A 19,595-nucleotide genomic window follows, 5' to 3' on the forward strand; every position below is an offset into this window, starting at 1 on the left:
ATCATATATGAAAACACAAGAAAATGTAGAACTTGAAGCTTCAAGTTCCAACTAGAAGTTACAGGTTCCTTCATGACTTTCTGTGTGATTTCAAACAAGTCACCTCACCTCTCTGAGCTTTTCCTTTAAAATGACCCAGAGACATATTGTACATGTTTGGGGGGTACCCTGATTTACAGGTTCAGTACCACCAGCAGTTTTGACTGGCACTGGGTAGGTCAGCTATGGAACTCAGGAGCATTTTATATGGAGTACATCGCCACCTATTGGCAACAAGTAGACTTAAAAATGGCAAGATAATAACTACTGCATCATTGAAGGGCCTTTTTGTTAAAACAGGACAAAGCAGTAATACAATAGCAAGGAACTTAGAAGAATTGAAAAAGTTCAATCATTAATTGAAAAGTGCCAAATGATGACAGATATGTGGTAAATACATGTCTATAACAGGTTAATTTTTAAAAACACTAATATATATATATTCATGTTCATAGCTACAAGAATACTTAAATCTGGGGTTAGAGTCTTATGCAGTCATTGCTGCTGAAAAGAAAATTTGTAATTTTAACTATTAAAGTATTTAAGTGTAAGAGCATTGCTGGCATTTTTAATTGGTGGGACTGAAAAATGCTGTAATTAGTCTCTGTTATTGCCCTGCTGTCCTCTATAGCCCTCAAGCCTCTGTTGGTTGAGTGCTCTGCTGGCTTGAGAATGGGGCAGCAGACGGATCACACATGTCCTCGGAATGCTGTTCCCAGCAGGGCTACCCTCTTCCCTTTCCTGGCATGTACGCCTTGTAACAATGAGTCTTCTTAATTTTAGCTTTCAATTTTTTATGATTAAAAATGCGATAGTTGGACATTTTAGGAAATTGGAAAATACAAGTAAGCCCTCCAAATTAAAAATATGATGTAATTATTGAGTAGACAGATTACAACTATTAACTCTATGGTATCTAATTTTTTATTCACATACACATGTATGTACATACACCTGTATATACACTGTAGAATTTTTTTACGCCAGCATGGCATTATAATGTGCAATCTATTTTGTGACCTGCTTTTGTCCAGTTAATGACTCACAACTTCCATGTCAATAACATTTCATCCTTTGTGTTCAAATTGCCCCTATTGCCATGAGATGTATTTGTAGTATTTTTGTTTTCATAAGGGTGTGTATGCATGTTTAGCAGATAAGTTCTTAAAGTATTTATGAAGGTAACTATTTATAATTACCTCTAAATATCAAATTCAAGATAAATGACCAGGTAGAGTCCGGGGTAAAACGGTGATGTTTGAAGATTTTTTTTTTTTTTCACATTTTAGCAACATTCTGTGTTTACTAATAGATATAAGAATTTTTTATCAGTTTAGTTATGGTCTTATGTATGAGCTTCAAATTTTAATTCTTTGTGTTACTTTCTTTACAATATTCCTTGTAGCATAGTTTAATAAGCATTATCAACTTTGGGATTAGGTGTGTGTTTTTGTTAGTTCCACTTCATTTCTTGTACACATGGAGAGTCGGGGACAACTGCTTCATCCTGAACTAGGAGGGATGAGAAGACATGGCTCAACATCAGGAACGTTTAAGAATGTCCAAACTATTGTTTGTAAGTCTGATTGGGTTTTTGGTCTGCATTTATAAGGGATTTGGACTCAACTCAGTTTTGAGGATTTAATGAAAATGTGTAAAATATAATGCTAGATACTGGGAAAGAATCATAATAAAAAAGAATTTTTATTTAGAGATACTTATCAGATGCGTGAAATCCATCTCTTTGCAATAAGTCCTTATCATTATGCATTCCCATGTTCCTCGAACAGTCCCCATTGGCACCTGGTATCCCCTGGCCATTACTAATGGTGCCCCCTTTTGCTCCCAGGTGTCCTAGTGAGGATAAGTTGCAGAGCTATCCTACTGGTAAATGACCTTGTTTAAGTACCTGGAGTGTTTGTAAATTCACTGAAGTAGTTTTTGCTATACCTTGTTGTTCTCAAAGCTCTTTATTGAACCATGATCTGTTTTTTGATTCAGAGTTAGATCTTTTAAACACAGAAATAAAAGACTTATCCTAACCTTAGGTAACAAAACTAGGGCAGGATTTCCACCACCATGTGTCATGAATGCAAAAGGGTCACAGAGGGATTAGGGATAATTTAGTGAAGTCATTAATCTGTAAAGTAAAATTTATAGCAGATATCCTATTCCAAACCCTATCTGTTGTGCTGATGGGCAATACTTGAGGTACAAGAGGGCTAAAATGTAGCTGAAGGAATATTGCATTGGGAAGTCAGGAAATTCTAATCCTAACTATACTCTGAACTCTGTATGTAAGCTGGTCATGTAACCTCTCAAACCTTAGTTGCTCCATTCATAAAGTGAAAAGCTTTCATGGGGGTTGTGAGCTCAAATGAGATAATAGATATGAATCTCTAATACAAAGGACTGTTATTTATTTCTAAAGGAGGTGGGAAATCTCATAGGGATTTATTCATTTCAAAGAAGAAATCTGAAAATAAATAGCCTTCCAGAATATCATAATTTTGCAAGAGGTAAACAGAAGTTAATACCACACAAACCTGTTAAATAATACATTGAACTACAATTCAAAGCAATATGGTAATAAGAACAAGGGAAAGACTGAGACATAGTTGAAGAAGTGATGATCAAGTTCATACATTCTGCTTTTAATAATTTGCCTCAGCTTTCTGATTGGAATGCTGGGGTGCACTCCTACCTCAGGGAACAGGAGGACAGGCATCTTCCCTGTGGTGATCCATGGTAGATCTCTTAGCCAGCTGGGGTCGGGTAGTTATCATCATGACCTAAGGTACTGTCTTAGGCAGAAGTAGTTTGGCAGAAAATTTGGTAGAAAATTCTAAACAACTCTATTCAAGAGATGATTTCATTTTCTGTGGGTGCAATTTGTGAATAGTTGACCCCAGCAGCCATTGAACACCAGACCTGCTTTAGAGAATGTTGTACTTAATAGTAGAGCTGGACAGTGAGAAACTTCCATCCTCAAAATCTTCTGGTCAGGGTCAACTGTTTCATATTAGTGCCCCATACTGGAGCTCTAGATAAAAATATCTTGCTTTCAAACTGGTCTGAGACTATGTTTAGAAAGGTCTTGGCCTACCTTTGTGTGAACAGGGCATAGCTTCTGTTACTCAAATTTGTTAATAAATAGAAACCAAAGTTTTCTAGTTTTTGTATGTGTTCCTGTAAATCTCCTTTCAACTGCTGTGCTTTTTCATGTGTCAGGTGCCATAGAGACGCCAGCTGTACATCGTTTGCTCTGTGTCTTGAACACTGAGGTTCAAACAGACTTATGTTATGAGAAAATAATCACTGATGCCTGTAAACCCCTCCTACAACAGCTTGGACCTACTGAATGCCTCATATTAGGTGCTGGGAATAAGGATTGCCGAGATGTGGTCCTGCTATAGAGGAATTCCTATCTAGGTACAAATGGATCCCAGATAGCATCTTGAGCTTACTGTGTCCTGAAGGTCTGGATAAGATTGGCCTGGACCCTTATCCCACTTGCTGTGGAAGGTTCATTCCCCTTTGTGATCTTACTGTAAGTTTAGGGCACCGCTGGCTCTGACTTATTTGTATTTTGCCTACATAGTTTCTTATCTTTTGGTCTCCATTCTCTTGACTTCACCCCTCCTGAAGTCATGATGACCTTAGCGATGGTGTGTGGTCATCAAAAGGAGAGGTTAGTAAGATTATCTATCACATAGCAATCTCTGCACGTTTGTGTTTCAGGGATCTTATTGGGCCCTTTCAGCAACGCTGCCACTTTTTGATGTCCCTGCAATCCGACCTCTACACTGGCTCAGTCCTCTTTCTACTTTGGCTTTAATCCCACTAGCTCACTACAAAATATATGTGGACTCTGACTTGTCTGAGCCACTACCATCTCCCACCTAAATTTTGGCAACACTCTTGTATGTAACTGCTTCTCCAGGCTATTCTGAATATAGCGTTCGGAATATAATCTTTTTAAACATAAAGCAGATCACATCACTCCTCCGAACTCTCTCAGGCTTTTTAGTTCACACCATAAGATCTCAGATCTTTCTGTGAAAGGCCTTTAAGCATAAAATTAGCACCCTGATTTTATTCCTACTGCTTTCACCTTAGCCCACTGGTTTTTGTTTTTTATTTTAATCCCATACATTTTGGAATTATCATGAAGAATTGAACCTGGAATTACAGAATGAGAGAATACACTCATAAATATGTCCTGCCTCAGGGCCTCAGTAATCCAGGCAGAGTAGGGAAATGCAGTTCTTCCAGATATCCCATTCCCTCCAGGCCTCTATTCTAAAGCCATTTTTTTTTTTTTTTTTTCAGTTTGGCATTCCCTGACCTTTTACTTTTCATCTCGATATTTATCACTATATGATGTCCCATAGATTGTACATTTTTATTCTCTTCTGTCTGGATTAGTGTTTTGTAAATGGCAGCTTGCCTCAGAAGGGGATGAGGTGCTGGTCAAAGCACAGGCTGCTGTCCCTCACCACAGGCTCTGATTCCCTGGTCCAGGCTGGGGCTTGAGAACCTGCATTGATTACACATTTTGAGCACCCAGAAATGCACTGGTCCATGGGTCACATTTTGAGAACCAATGTAGTAGAACTACTCTGTCCAAAATGGTAGCCATTCACTACACGTGTCTTATAAATTGAATTTAAGTTAAATGAAATTTGAAATTCAATTTGTTAGTCCACCAGCTGTATGGTCACTTATTGGATTGCAAATATTAGAACATTTCCATAACTGCAGAAAGTTCTATTTGACACATTGCTGTAGAATATAAACTACATAAGGGTGGATTTCTTTTCTGCTTTTATTTTTCTCTTTAGCCTAGAGCACATCCTCATGCTTATAGATAAAGTCCACCTGGAGCTTACTTGGCTTAAAAAATAAGGTAGAAACCCAAATTTTAGATGACTAGTTAGTGTCTCCAGAAATCTAAAAGACCACTATCATGCAGTATTAAATTTGTATATGCATTTGTACCTATGGCAGAATTTTCTGGTATGTTGTATTTATCTAAGACTAGGAATATTTTCAGGACAAAATTGGCTTCTGGAATTATCATAAAGAATTGAACCTGGAATTACAGAATGAGAGAATACACTCATAAAGATATTCTGTGATTTTCATTTGGCTTTCAAAGAGTCATTTTTATTTCAGCAGTGTTGAGTTCAAATATTATGATAAAGTCTTATGTTAGCATGTGCTACCAAAGGATGAAAATAAGGATTAAAATAGGGATTTAAAAAAATTGTAATTAGTATTTTTGCCCTGTTAACTTAGTTTATATTTCTGGCAGAGATTCTAAACAACTATTTAGAAAGTAAAAGGTATTTGAGTTGCAAGCTTTAGTGTTTTTTCATTTATTACTTGACACATTTATATAAAGAGAAAACAAATATAATATCTACATATCACCATTTACATATTGCAGACCACTGTACATTTGATTCACAATGAAAATTCTCCTTCAGTATAATTCTATTTATAGTTCTTTTTACCTAGATATTAGCTAATCCACCTTAACTTTATTATCAGTGAAAGCACATTTTTTTTACATTTTTTTGAGAATCAGTATGTGGCATCATTTGATCTCAAAGTATTGTATTACCAAAAAAAACACAAATTTTTATAAGGTCAGTGTACTTGTCTCTCTGGATGAATTTTAAAGTATACTATCCAAAATACAATCTGGGTAGTCAGAGACAAATTCCATAGTGTGTAACTCTGAGAAGGACATAAAACTCTAAAGTGTTACTGCACAAGCATCAAAATCAAGATATAGCGGATATATTCTGAGGACTGATACATATTCCAGAGAATCCTTTGTGTTAAGAAGATTAGTCTTTTGGGCTGGGGATGTGGCTTAAGCTGTAGCACGCTCGCCTGGTGTGCGTGCGGCCCGGGTTTGATCCTCAGCACCACATACAAACAAAGATGTTGTGTCCGCCGAAAACTAAAAAATAAATATTAAAATTCTCTCTCTCTCTTTAAAAAAAAAAAAAATAGTCTTTTATTTATTCTTGTATGTGTACCAGTGAAATGGTACTGAATGTGGGGGAGGAGGAGGAAAGTGAGGCACCATTAAGAAATGCACCTCTTTCTGGCATGGAGTCTGGCATGGTTTAGGAACTTGTGACAACCACAGAAAAGGGGGTGTGATGATGGGGTGAATACAGAGGACAGTTTGAACATTTATATAAAGTGTTGTTTGACCTCAAGATCCCACAGGGCTAAACAACTGACCCTTCCCCACCTCTGCATGAAACTCCTTTTCTTGAAAACACTAAGTTGCAGAGACCACAAAATGGGAACTGCTCCTGGGGGAGTGGGGTGAGATGCTATATGAAAACAGATGTACTAAGTTTTATATGGCACACTGAATGCTGAGATTCCTAACCTCATTTTCCTATAAAATTTCTGAACACCAGTAGCTAGGTTTTTATCTCTAGTTTTGCTGACATTTATGTTTTCCAGTGGTAGGGAATGGCTGGCAGTCAGGTTACCCTGAAGTGAAGCACATGGACCCATACCTCCTTCCATAAAAACAGGACTTTTACACAGTGTTGTAGTGCCTTATTATTAAGTGTGAACTAACAGTTAAGGATTGCCAGGCATTTGAGGAAAACACATGATACAAAAGATTTTTTTTTAGTTTGTTTTCCTTAGGGCTGACAATTAAGAAAGGCCCAGAGACCACATTGTTCTGTGGATGGTGTTAGTGAAAACACAAGTCTGTAACATCTGTTGAAAGGGAAGCCAAATATTGAGAAGTGTCCCTAGATCTCAAGTTGGGTATGAAAGTGCCTACAGAAATAGATCCTATATTACCATTAGTATTTCACACTCGGTCACTATTTCAAATGATTTCATGCATTTACTTGACTACTTTTTTATTGTCTAACACAGGCCCCATAAATTTTTTTCTGTCAAAGGCCAGATAGTAAAAATATTAGACATATACTTCAATCTGCACAATGTAACACGAAAGCAGGTTGAGTCATTATAGAAACAAACAGGCATGGCTATGTTCCAGTAAAACTTATTTATAAAAACAGACTGTGGGTGTAGTTGACCTGCACGTTGTAGTTGGCTGACACTTGGTCTAGCTCATGTAGTTGAGTTAGATCTATGAGGACAGGTGCACCATAATATTTGTATTAGGATGCAAAGCCTAGGAAATGTTAAACAAATATTTTTGAATGATTTAAGAAATATGTACTCTTTAGGATTTTGCATGCTTCCTTGTAGATAGTAAGTATCTGTTTTGCAAAGCCAAAATGGTAGTGATTTCACATACTTCATTTTATGAGAACTTTGGAATATGGCCAATTCGTAAGCTAAAGATTGCCAGTATTCCAAATAAATTTCTAAAGAAGTGCTTAGTAAATTGACTAGTCTTAATTGACTGACTCTTAATGAGTACTCATCTCCTCCTGAAATTTATAATGCAAAAAAAATTGACAAAAGCATATAGGCAATTGCTAAAGCAACTTTAGGAACTAAGTTCTCTTAAATGCTACCTAGGAAAATATTATAATTTTATTTGATAAAACATAGTTAGAATTTTAAGCTGATTTTACAAATACTACAGTGTAGCATTACTTTATCTATTGAAGGCACCTGCCTGTGTGTGTGAAGAATTCTCAAAACAATAGCTAACAGTTACTGAGGTGGTGGTTTTGTGGACCCTATGATCAGCATTACTCTTGTTTTACAGCAAACCAATGATGGACTTGCTGATATTTCTCTGTGCCCAGTATCATTTAAATCCATCAAGCTACACCATCGATCTGCTGTCTGCTGAAAAGAATCACATTAAATTTAAGCCAAACACACCAATAGGAATGTTGGAGGTAGAGAAGGTAATTTTAAAGCCAAAAATTTTGGACAAGAAAAAACCTACACCGATAATACCCGAGGTAAGGATTGCATTTTTGATTTTGATGTTTCATGGCCAAGGTATTAAGTTAATCTTTCAGTTATTAGCTCTTTCCAAAGGAGATAAAAATTGGGTTTTTAGTCAACTTGAAAATGGTTATTATGTTTTCTTGGGCCACAATGTTTAGAATCCAGTTGGTTATTGATCCTGTATCAACTAGAATTGGAGGAATACTTTAGAAATTGAATGTTATAAAGTGATTGATAGGCTGTATCAGAGCCTGAAAATTATGTACATGCTGGATTTTAAACTATGCTTTTAAAAATTCTTTGTTTAATGGAAGATTTTAGAATCTTTTAATGAAAATTAACTTAAGAATTTATTATATTTTGGTTTCTCTATTTAGTAAGTGGCAGTTGTCATTTAATAATATTGTTATTTATGCTGCACAGTGACTTAGTTTTCCTTAATATATGAATTTTAACTAAGAAATTCAAACCATAACGATTCTAAAATAATTAGTTATTAGATTTCTGGTGTGTGTGTGTGTGTGTGTGTGTGAGAGAGAGAGAGAGAGAGAGATAGAGTGATTGATTGATTGATTGATTGATTGCTGGGGATGGAACTCAAGAAGGCTTTTTGCATGCTAGACAAACTCTGTCCCTGAGCAGCATCCTCAGCCCTTAATCAGTTATTCTTTAAAAAATTATTCTGTTGGTATAAACAGTGGGGTAGAAGTTTATGGTTTTCATGAATAATCTTTTATTATGAATATTCACAACTTTTTACTTCATAAAATATAAAATTTTATATCTTAAGTGGATAGTTCATTTACATGTGACTTGAACACATGTATTGTCATATTTCTTCATATTATGAAGTTTTTACAAAGTCAACAGGGTTTTTTATAACAAAACATTTTCTTTTATATGTAATTAAATACTGAATATTAAAATATTACACAAAATTATTTTTTTGTCTAGGTGTATGTTTACTGGATTTACTTGCTGTTTATTCATCTGTTAACCTGCTGTTTAAACTACTATGGAAGTAGTTTTATTTATGTTGTAGCATGCACATTATATAAAGGAGCCCCTCAATTATATGTGGTGTCTTTATGAATAAATGTCTTTGATATCTATGAACTAGATTATATTTAGTTGCTAAGTTCCTTTTACATAGGATTTAATTTAGTTACATCAAAGTTATGAGATAAAGATTTTCAATAATTTTGAATTATTAGCATAGATATATATAGGAATACTTTAATAATCTTTACTATATTAAAAATAACCAAAGTATAATAATAGTAACAACAAAAACTAATCACAAGAGAAAGTGTATTTTCATAATTTCCTCTGTGGCACACACTGTGCTAAACTCCTTATATGATTTTTCTAATTTATTATGCTTTGAATAGAGAGACACAAATATTCTAGTGGTTTTTCAAAAGATTCCTCTTTTAGTTGAGGCAACTAACTGACAAATGATTCAAAATATAAATATTCCTTAAATAAAGAATAGGATAAAACATGGGTGGTCTCTGTATCATTATGTATGTTGTTAATTTTAAAGTAAACAATGTAAAAACAACACTGGACATGAGGTTTTCTCTTCTTTGGTTTAAATCTGCTTAATTTATTATACAAGGGTTGTGGATTATTTAATGTGAATTATGTAATCATTTATTTCTTTTGCAGTACTGGGAACTGAATGCAGGGCTCTCTGCCATGGAGCTACATCCCCAGTTCTTTTTATTTTTATTTTTAGGCAGGATCTCACCAAGTTGTCAAGGCTGGTCTTGAACTTGTGATCCTCTTGCCTCACCCACCTGAGTAACTGAGATTATAAGGGAGCACCACAAACCTGGCCAATTTAGATTGTTTGATATGCAAACTAATATTTGTTTCTTAGAATTTGCTTTAGATATAGGAAATAACACTAATGAAAAAGAGAATAAGAAAGAACTGTTTATAAATATATAATTGTAAATAAACTCATTATTTTAGACATTATAGAAAGCTTATTTTAATAAATTATGGTGTAACTCTAGCTTTAATCCATGTTTCAGAAAACTGTGAGAGTAGTGATCAATTTCAAGAAAACACAGAAGGCCATAGTGAGAGTCAGTCCACATGCTCCCCTTCAGGAACTGGCTCCTGTCATATGTAGCAAGTGTGAGTTTGACCCACTGCACACACTGCTGATGAAAGACTACCAGTCCCAGGAGCCCCTCGACTTGACAAAATCTCTCAATGACCTGGGACTGCGGGAGTTATATGCCATGGATATCAGCAGAGGTGAGTTAGACCTTTCATTTTACTCATTGAACAAAATGTGCATACGTGTATGTGTGTGCTGTGTTTATGTACAGGTGTTCTCAGGTTCATAATGACGAGAGGGAAGTAAATTCATGTTGTTGGGAATAAGAAGAAAGCACTAAATAAAAACAAACACTTGGAAATAAAACAAATCAATTTAAATATAAAACAACTTGATTTCAGTTACTAAAATAGGAATAAAAATTTTGTAGCTATTATCCACATTTTTTTTTTCAAAATTCAACTTAATTCTTTGTGTTTTAGATTTAAACGGAAAACAAAATTTACATGAGAACTCATTGTTTTAATCAAGTGTGAGTTACTGTAGAATTTGTATGAGGTTTTAATTATACAAGTTTGGAAATTTCTTGCCTATTTTTCCCCCCTAAGGTCAACATCCACAATAAACTGGCTTATAAAATGAATCAATTTAATTTCAAAATTTTTCCAAACATCTTGCAGTTTTAATCTATAGAAATAATGTTTTGTATTAAAAGTTTTGGAGATTTTAGATGATGCTGGTTTGTCTGGTATCTTACACACCCAGGCAAACGTATTTATCAAACATGAATATGTCTTACTAGGATAAAGAAAACTTTAGTGAAGCAAACAATTACATACTCTGCACAGAGACCTTCAAACATGCTGGTGTTTTAGCATTATGTAATTCAGAGACTACTTTCTCAACTCAGTAATGTTTTTTACTTGAATAATCAGCATCTTCACAGTCAATTTACCCTCTTTTGCCCCCTCCTGTAGCCACTTCTGTTACTGCCTTCAATAAGTCATCTCTACAAGGTAAGACACATAAATCAGTAGAAACTATAAATTATAACATGAAATTGGGTATGTTGAAAATAAACTTCTAATTTTTCCCGTTTTCTTAACATTACTAACATACATTCTGTAAGAGATTTTTAACTTGGACTTTGCTTTTATTTCCTAAAAAATAATTTATATGTTCCCTGTTTTGATCTCTGAATTTAATTATGATAATTTTATTGCAACAAATACTTAAAAAATTATATCATCCTAAAAGTAGGAGAAAACGTAATTCTTACTCTTATATAAGAAAAAGTGATTTTGTTTGGATCTTTATTGAGTACTAGTGGTAGTACTTCAATGATATTATAGAAGGATCTCAGATTTTTTTCTGTTGAACAGCTATTCAGAAAAATAATGGTATATTCATAATAGGACTTTTTTGTAGTCATTAAAATCATTTGTGAACATTTTATAATAACATGGAAAGTGCTTATGCTAAAATTAGCTTTTAAGCATATAAATGTGTTTAATATAATATGAAAAAAACAAATGAAATTTCTGAAAGGAAATAGATAAAATTTTTTAATAGTGTTTACCTTTGGGTAGTTGGACTATGGTTGACTTTTCATAGTTCTTTATGCTATAGGATTTTATAATGAACATGTAATTTTCATAGAGAAAAAACTTTATTAAGAATTGTCTAATAATAAACTCTGGAAGTTGTTTTCCCCCATTAAAAAAGAATAGGCTCAGGTAATTGATTACTCTAATAATTACCAAACTACTTTTAAAAAACTTAACAGCTACACATTCTCTCTTATTGTATTATTAGAATCATTTTTGTTGACTATTTCCAAATTTCCTTTAAAGCACACCGATACTTTCAATTCCAAAAATTAAGCCCACAAGTAAATATTTATTATCAATGGCCATCATGAAGGCTAGCACAATCAAAGGAGATGAAAATTCTTATGATCTTAAATTATATGCTAAGAATTAGAAAGCAGGCATTTTAATTCTGACATACATTGGCTATAAGTCCAGTTCGGCAAGCTGATGGGAACAGCCTTATATATCTGGACTTATCTTCCACTTCTATAATAATTTAATAAAACAAAAATTGAAAAAAATGGTTTCTGTGTTCCTTCCAGAAACGGTACTTTTACTTGCACTTGGCTTCTGCTCCTAACTTTGCCACTCTGTATGTATTTAACCCTAAGCAAATTCCATAATCCTTTGTACCTCTTCGTTTTGAAAGTGTTGAATATATAGATTTCTACTATCCCTTCCAGCAATGGAAGTATGTGATTTTACAGATGACTGAATGCTCTGGATAAGATTAAGAAAGCTTCTTTTACAGTGTCTACAGGTCAATCCAAAGTGCTGTAAGTGTCCTCAGCTCTTAAGTTGTTTGGTATCATTGCAAACTATAGTATTTGAGTTGTTTTTTAAAATAGGCTAAAATTTTCACTTGTCTTAGTGTTTCACTTTGACTTGTAGTGATCCCTACTTATAACTTTAGGGAAGATGGGTTAACTAGTGCAGAGGATGACAAGATGTCTGGAAAAATCATCATTTGAAATACCCTCGAGATAAATAAATAAATATTCTCCCAGTATTGGGGATTGAACTCAAGGGTGCTCTTCACTGAGCTACATCCCCAGCCCTTGTTAGAATTGCTTTATTTTGAGGCATGGTCTCGATACATTGCCCAGGTTGACCTTGAACTTGTGATCCTCCTGCCTCAGTCTCCTCCATAGTTAGGATTGCAGGCATGTGCCACCATGCTTGGCACTCTGATTATATTTATTGTATTGTGCCACCATATGAATTTTCCACCTGTTCTTCTAACTAAACTTAATTGTGTGTGCATATATACTCATTTAGTAGGGGATTCTATCTTAAAATGAAATAGTGGCATAAAAAAGAAAAACCACAAGTATTACAAAATCTTTAAATAGATACTGGTTTCAGTTTTACCATGTAAAACCTGTGTATCTTTGTGCAAGTTATTCAAATCTCTGATCACCTGGCTCCTTAGATGTGAATTCGAGTGATAACATTGCTTATATTTCTTTATATCTATAGGGTAAATGCTGGCATTCCTCAAATAAGAAGGGCTCAGAATTATAACTAATGATAACTCCCTCAAAAAGATGTTCTAAGAAGTAAAATGGGCCTATGAAAAACTCTTTAAACATAAAGTCCTATCCACCTGTTCATCATTATTAATTGTTACTATTGTTAGGCTTTTCATGCAGAATGCATGCTACTTAATTAATATTTGGATTATCAGATATGAGTTTTAATTTGTGGAATATAGTTTTTCTTTAATGTTATCGAGACATATTGCATTAATATTTATTGGTACTATCTTTGCCTTCCTAGAGAAGTCCCTACATTATCATGATTTATTTCATTTATTGAACATTTATTTTAAATATTTAAGAATGTATATTTACTATGCTCTGCTATATCAAATTTTGACACACAGTGCTTTGTTTTCAATGTCATTGATATTACATTGTGATTTGCTACAAAACCCTTGTTTTTTGTAAAATAATGCTTTTGAAATTTATTCCTGTCCTATTTTTTTTTTTTTATTTGCAATTCGTTTGTTGACAAAACCAGGTCATTTGTTTTATAGTTTGTCTTACTCAGAATTTTGGTGATGTATCCTTGTCACACGTTTCTTTGTCCCCTCTATTTCCTGAAATTTGACTATTAAATCTAGAGCCTTAATCAGGTTTTAGTGACATATCTCTGGCAAGAATATAGTAGCCAGGCATGGTGGCACTCGCTTGTAGTTCAACTACGCTGGAGGCTGAGGTACAAGGATTGGTTGAGCCCAGGAGTCAGCCTGTACTACATAGGGAGACCCTGCCTCCAAAAAATAGAGAAAAAAGAAAGAAAACTTTGTAGGTATTATTTTTGTGTTACCATTAACAGACAGTAACATGCTATCATCTTTTCTGATGTTAGCCAACAACAATTATTGTCTGCATCTTAAACAGTGATTGATAAAGGACAATAGTATATATAAACATTACTTTAAACTGTTTGTTCAGATATTTCTACAAAACAAACTCTCTCATATCAGCAATTTGACTCCCTAGATCAAATTCAGTCAGAAAAGGTCATATGAAAGTATGATAATTTCTTTCTCTTCACTGAATTTTTTTTAAATAATGGACTTGTTCTCTAGCATGAACATGATGAAGAGTTATTTTCTTAGTATCCTTATGAAAGCACAGAATGAAACATATGTGATTTGTTTCAATTTATGGAATCATGACACCAAATTTGTTCTGATTTTTGCCGTTAGAAACCAACCTGAGTCCCTCTAACATGAACTCCAATAGATTTTCAGTTTTCTTAATTGTTTCAAGATCATCTTGTGCATTTTTTATTACTATTATTATTACCAATATATATTATATAAAGTAATGGGTTTTACTGTGACATTTCCATATACATGTATCATATTTTGATCATGTCTACCCTCCATTCTACTTTCTCTTGCTCTTTGCCCACCCCCCAGTATCCTTCCCCCTTCCCAGTAATTCCTTTTCCACTTCAATTCATCACCTTCCCACTTTTTACCCTTTGGATAAATACTAAGGAATTGTCTATTTGGATTTTTTTTTTTTTGGTGGTGGGGGCGGGAGAGGGAACTAGGGATTGAAGCCAGGGGTGCTTAACTATTGAGCCACATCCCCTGTCTATTTATTTTTATTTTGAGACAGGGTCTCACAAAGTTGCTAGGGCCTTGCTTAATTACTGAGGCTGGCCTTGAACTTTTGATGCTCCTACTTCAGCCTCCCAAACTGCTGGGATTACAGGTATGCACCACTATGCCCAGCTCTAGTTGGATTTTGTGGAAAATCCATTTTTAGTTTTTTGAAGAATCTGTAAACTATTTTCCATACCAGCTATACTAATTTACATTTTCATCAACAGTTTATACAGGTTCATATTTTTCCACATTTCAACTAGCATTTGTTATTTTATTTTTTGTTTTTATTTTTATTTGTTTATTTATATGATAAGAGCCATTCTGAATATGTTGACAGGAATCTCCATGTAGTTTTTTGTGATTTATTAAGGCTAAAGATATTATTTTTACATATATTTATTGTGTTTTACTTGTATTCTTTTGAGAAATGTCTGTTCAGATCATTGGTCCAATTACTGATTGGAATATTTGTTCTTTCTGAAGATTAATCCTCTGTCAGATGAATAGCTGGCAAAGATTTTCTCCCATTTCTATAGATTATCTCTTCATCTCTTGGTGTGGTTTCCTTTACTGTGCAGCAGAGTTTTGATTTATGGTAATCCTATTTGTCAATTGTTGCTTTTGTTTCCTGAGATATCAGAGTACTATTCAGGAAATCATTGCCTGTTCCAGTATTTTGAAGTGTTTCCTGTATGTTTTCTTCCAGTAGTTTCAAAATTTCATGTCTTACATTAAGATTTTGATCCATTTTGAGTTGATTTTTCTTCAGAGTGAGAGAAATCTAGTTTCAATCATTTGCATGTGGATATCCAGGTGTCTTAGTACCATTTGTTGAAAAGGCTTTTCTCCAGTGTATGATTTTTGGCACTTATATTGAGATCAGCTGACTGTAGATACATGGGTTTATTTCTGGATCCTCAATTCCTATCTATATCTATCTATCTATCTATCTATCTATCTATATTGTAATTGTACTGATAATTGTATTATATGTAAATGGGGAGATATATCTTATATATGTTCTCTTTTTAAAATATTTACTTTTTTAGTTGTAGTTGGACACAATACCTTTATTTTAATGTGGTAGTGAGGATTGAACCCAGGGCCTCACATGTGCTAGGCGAGTGCTCTGCCACTAAACCATAACTCTAGCCCCTTTCTATTCTTTTTTGTTGTATCCGTATATATCTGTTTTTATGCCTATACCAGGTTTTTTTAAATTAAAATAGCTCTGTCCTTTACTTATTTATTTATTTGTTTAGTCATTTATTTATTTTTGCATTACAATTCTTAATTCACCTTTATACCACAATTTATCATATCTCTGATTGTATATAAGGTATGTTGACACCAAATTCACATCTTCGTACATGTATTTTGTATAATGATGAGGGCCTCTATAGTATATTTTTAAATAAAGGATTACAATGCCTACATCTTTGGTCCTTTTGCTCAGAATGATTTCGACTACTTGTGGTCTTTGTTCATTCCAGATGAATTTTAGGATTTTTTTTTCTATTTCTGTGAAAAACTCTGAAGGATGTCATTGGTATTTTGATTGTGATTGCATTGAATTTGTAGATCACTTTCAGTACTATGGCTGTCTTAACAATATTAATTTTTCCAATCCATGAACATGGAAGATCTTTACATCTTCTATTCTCTAATCTCTTTCTTCACTACTTTCCAATTTTCACAGTAGCAATCTTTCACCTCCTTGTATAAGAAACACTGATTTTTTTCTCAGTCCATTCATTACTGATATATAGAAAAGCTATTAATTTTTGTATATTTATATTGTATCCCTACTACTTTGCTGAATTTATTTATCAGTTTGAGTCCTTTGGTGGAATCTTTAAGATTTTCTCAGAATAGAATTGTATTATCTGCAAATAGGAATAATTCAACATCCTCCTCTCTTACTTATATCACTTTATATATTTTTCTTACCTAATTGCTCTGGCTAAAATTTCAAGCAATGTACTGAATGAAAGGGTTGAGAATAGATACTCTATTTCCAGATTTTAGAGGAAATGCTTTCGGTTTTTCCCCATTCAGAATGATGATGGACATGGGTTTATCATATATAGTTTTTATTATAATAAGGTATCTTCTTTCTATATTTAATTATTCAGAACTTTATCATGAAGGACTGTTGAGTTTTACCAAGGACTTTTTCTGCATCTATTGAGATCATCATGTGATATTTATTCTTGATTCTATTTATGTGCTGTATTACATTTATTGATTCATATATGTTGAGCCATCATTGCATCCTGGAAATGAAACCAACTTGATCATGATATATACTCTTTTTAATGTGCTGTTGAATTCCATTGGAAAGTATTTTATTGAGGATATATATCATCTGTGTTCATCAGGGACATTGGTCTATAGTGTTTTTTGTTGTTGTTGTTATTGTGTTCTCATCAAGTTTTGGAAACAGGGTGATACATTGTAGAATGAGTTTGAAAGGGTTTCTTTCCCTTTTAATTCATGGAATAGTTTGAGGAGCATTGGTGGTAGTTATTTAAAAATCTGGTAAAAATTCATCGATGAATCTGTCTGGTTCTTTTACTGTTTTGTTGGGAAACTCTTTATTACTGTTTCAATCTCATTGCTTATTATTGATCTACTTAGATTTTTTAATGTCCTATTGGTTTGATTGTGGTGGGTCATCTGGGCCCAGAAATTTGTTCATTTCTTCTAGATTTTCCAGTGTATTGGTGTGTAGTTTTACTCAATATTCCTAATGCTCCTATGAATTTCAGTGCTATGTGTTATATTATCCTTTTTTCATCTATTTATTTGTTTGGGTTTTCTTTCTTTCTTTCTTTTGGTTTAGCTAAGTTTTTGTCAGTTTTGTTTATCTTTTCAAAGAACCAACTTTTAGTTTCATTGATCGTTTCTATTGTTGTTTTAGTCTCTATTTCATTTATTTATATATTTATTCATTATATTTATTCATTTATTTCCTGCTACTGATTTTGGATTTGGTTTGCTCCTGTTTTTCTAATGCCCTGAGAAATATCATTAAATTATTTGTGGTTGCTGTGGTGATTTTTTTAATGTATGTACTCATAGTTATAAAATTACATCTTAGTACTGCTTTCATTATACTTCTGAAATGTTGGTAATTATGCAATCCTGGCTGAGTCATAAAGAATTGAGTGTATGTCTTAGTTGTGATTATTGATCCTGAGTATATCTTAGTTTAAGTTTCCTATGTTGTGAAACAGGAATATTTGGTTCTTTGAGAATTTGATAAAAGTAGTCCTGAGTGATTCATTTCAGATTATAATGACAACTTTTATTACTACTTAAGTTTTTGTTTTTATTTATTTTTAAAGTTTTTGGTACTGGGGATTGAACCTAGGAGTGCTTTACCACTGAGTTACCTTCCCAATTACTCCCTCTTTTTTTTTTTTTTTTTTAATTTTTGAGATGATTTTGCTTAGTTGCTGAAAGTGGCCTTAAACTTGTGATCCTTTTATCTCAGCCTCCTGAATTGCTGGGATTCTAGGCATATACCTCCATGCCTAGCATATTAGATAAGGTTTTAGAGGGAAAGTAAGAAAAGAAAAACTTGGAAGTGAACATTCAACTCTCTGTACCAAAGTAAGATGACTTTCTTCTTTTTTAGAGTCCTGCCAAATATCACAAAACCTGGACATTATGAAGGAAAAAGAAAATAAAGGATTTTTTAGTTTTTTTCAACGTAGTAAGAAAAAGAGGGAGCAAGTAAGTATTTTCTTATGCAATATCTTAGAAGAGTCTTCAAATCTTGTATAAAATAAGTGGTTTTTATCTTGAAATTGCATATAGACATTGTCTTTTTCTTATTAGACTGCAAGTGCTCCTGCAACCCCTCTAGTAAATAAGCACCGCCCAACTTTTACAAGGTCCAATACTATTTCCAAACCATATGTTTCAAACACCCTGCCGTCGGATGCACCCAAGAAGAGGCGTGCTCCATTGCCTCCAATGCCAGCATCTCAGAGTGCCCCTCAGGACCTTACAAATATCCAGGCGAGGCCAGCTTCTTGTGTGGTGAAATCCACAAGTGTGGAGGAGACTGATAAGGTGAGTAGGTTTGTTTTCTTTTACAGGATGAGACAAGGTTACCTAACTTGTCTTTTTTCACATAGACCCCCAAGAAAGTTAGTGACAGTTATTAATATGTAATAACATGAATAAATACTTAACTAAAATTGGTACTGGGAAAAGATTATATGTAGTTTGATGCAATGAAGAATAAGTTGCTATTTTAAGGAGCTTTTTTTTCAAGCAAATAGCTGGTCTATAAACATTAAGTATTAATGCATATATTACAGATGAAAATGCTTATTTTCAAATGAAAATGTTTTTAAACAACAGTCTTTGTGCTAATTCATGGGCTTCTAATTTGTATATCTTCTTGATCTAATTTTGAGATTCTGCAGAGGAAATACTGGTGTCTACCTAAAATCAATACTCTATTTTTTAAAATGAGCCTTTTAATAGAACATATTGTGATTACCTTTATGTGTTCTTATGTTCAAAGTATTGTTCTGTGTGTACCTTTTCCTTTAAGCTTTATTTTTTATTATTATTCCTTTTTATTGTCTTATTTTTACTCCCCTATTATTATTGGTTCCCTTTAATCCTAAATTTGGGAATCTATTAGCAAACAACATTTTATGACTAAGCAATCTGTACATTCTTGCTTTATTCATGTGGAAGGTGGGCGAATTTTCAAGTAAATGTGATTGAACATAAGATGATGTATTATGTTGCTTGTAATCACACAATGATTTAAATGACTTTGAGAGCAATTTTTATTTTGAAGTATTCA

General features: G+C 33.5%; 1 protein-coding gene and 1 long non-coding RNA gene across 8 annotated transcripts in view; one reads left to right on the plus strand and one right to left on the minus strand.

Annotated features, from left to right (window-relative positions):
* Cobll1 (cordon-bleu WH2 repeat protein like 1) overlaps positions 1-19,595 on the plus strand; it is a 148,844-nt gene that overhangs the window by 93,629 nt on the left and 35,620 nt on the right. For 5 of the 7 annotated variants that reach the window (XR_011709114.1, XM_071619117.1, XM_071619120.1 and 2 more), the window contains exons 3-7: positions 7,778-7,979; positions 10,011-10,239; positions 11,020-11,058; positions 18,405-18,502; positions 18,608-18,844. Coding sequence is in view for 6 of the 7 variants with exons in the window: in XM_071619117.1 (XP_071475218.1) it covers positions 7,778-7,979; positions 10,011-10,239; positions 11,020-11,058; positions 18,405-18,502; positions 18,608-18,844 (805 nt within the window). In the remaining variant the exon portion in view is untranslated. The remainder of the gene's footprint in view (positions 1-7,777; positions 7,980-10,010; positions 10,240-11,019; positions 11,059-18,404; positions 18,503-18,607; positions 18,845-19,595) is intronic. The other 2 variants (XM_071619118.1, XM_071619122.1) reach the window with 1 other exon arrangement.
* LOC139707650 (uncharacterized) overlaps positions 1-19,595 on the minus strand; it is a 168,777-nt gene that overhangs the window by 50,747 nt on the left and 98,435 nt on the right. The window lies entirely within an intron of this gene.

Source organism: Marmota flaviventris, chromosome 11 (assembly GCF_047511675.1).
Source record: "Marmota flaviventris isolate mMarFla1 chromosome 11, mMarFla1.hap1, whole genome shotgun sequence".
Taxonomy (NCBI): Eukaryota; Metazoa; Chordata; class Mammalia; order Rodentia; family Sciuridae; genus Marmota; species Marmota flaviventris.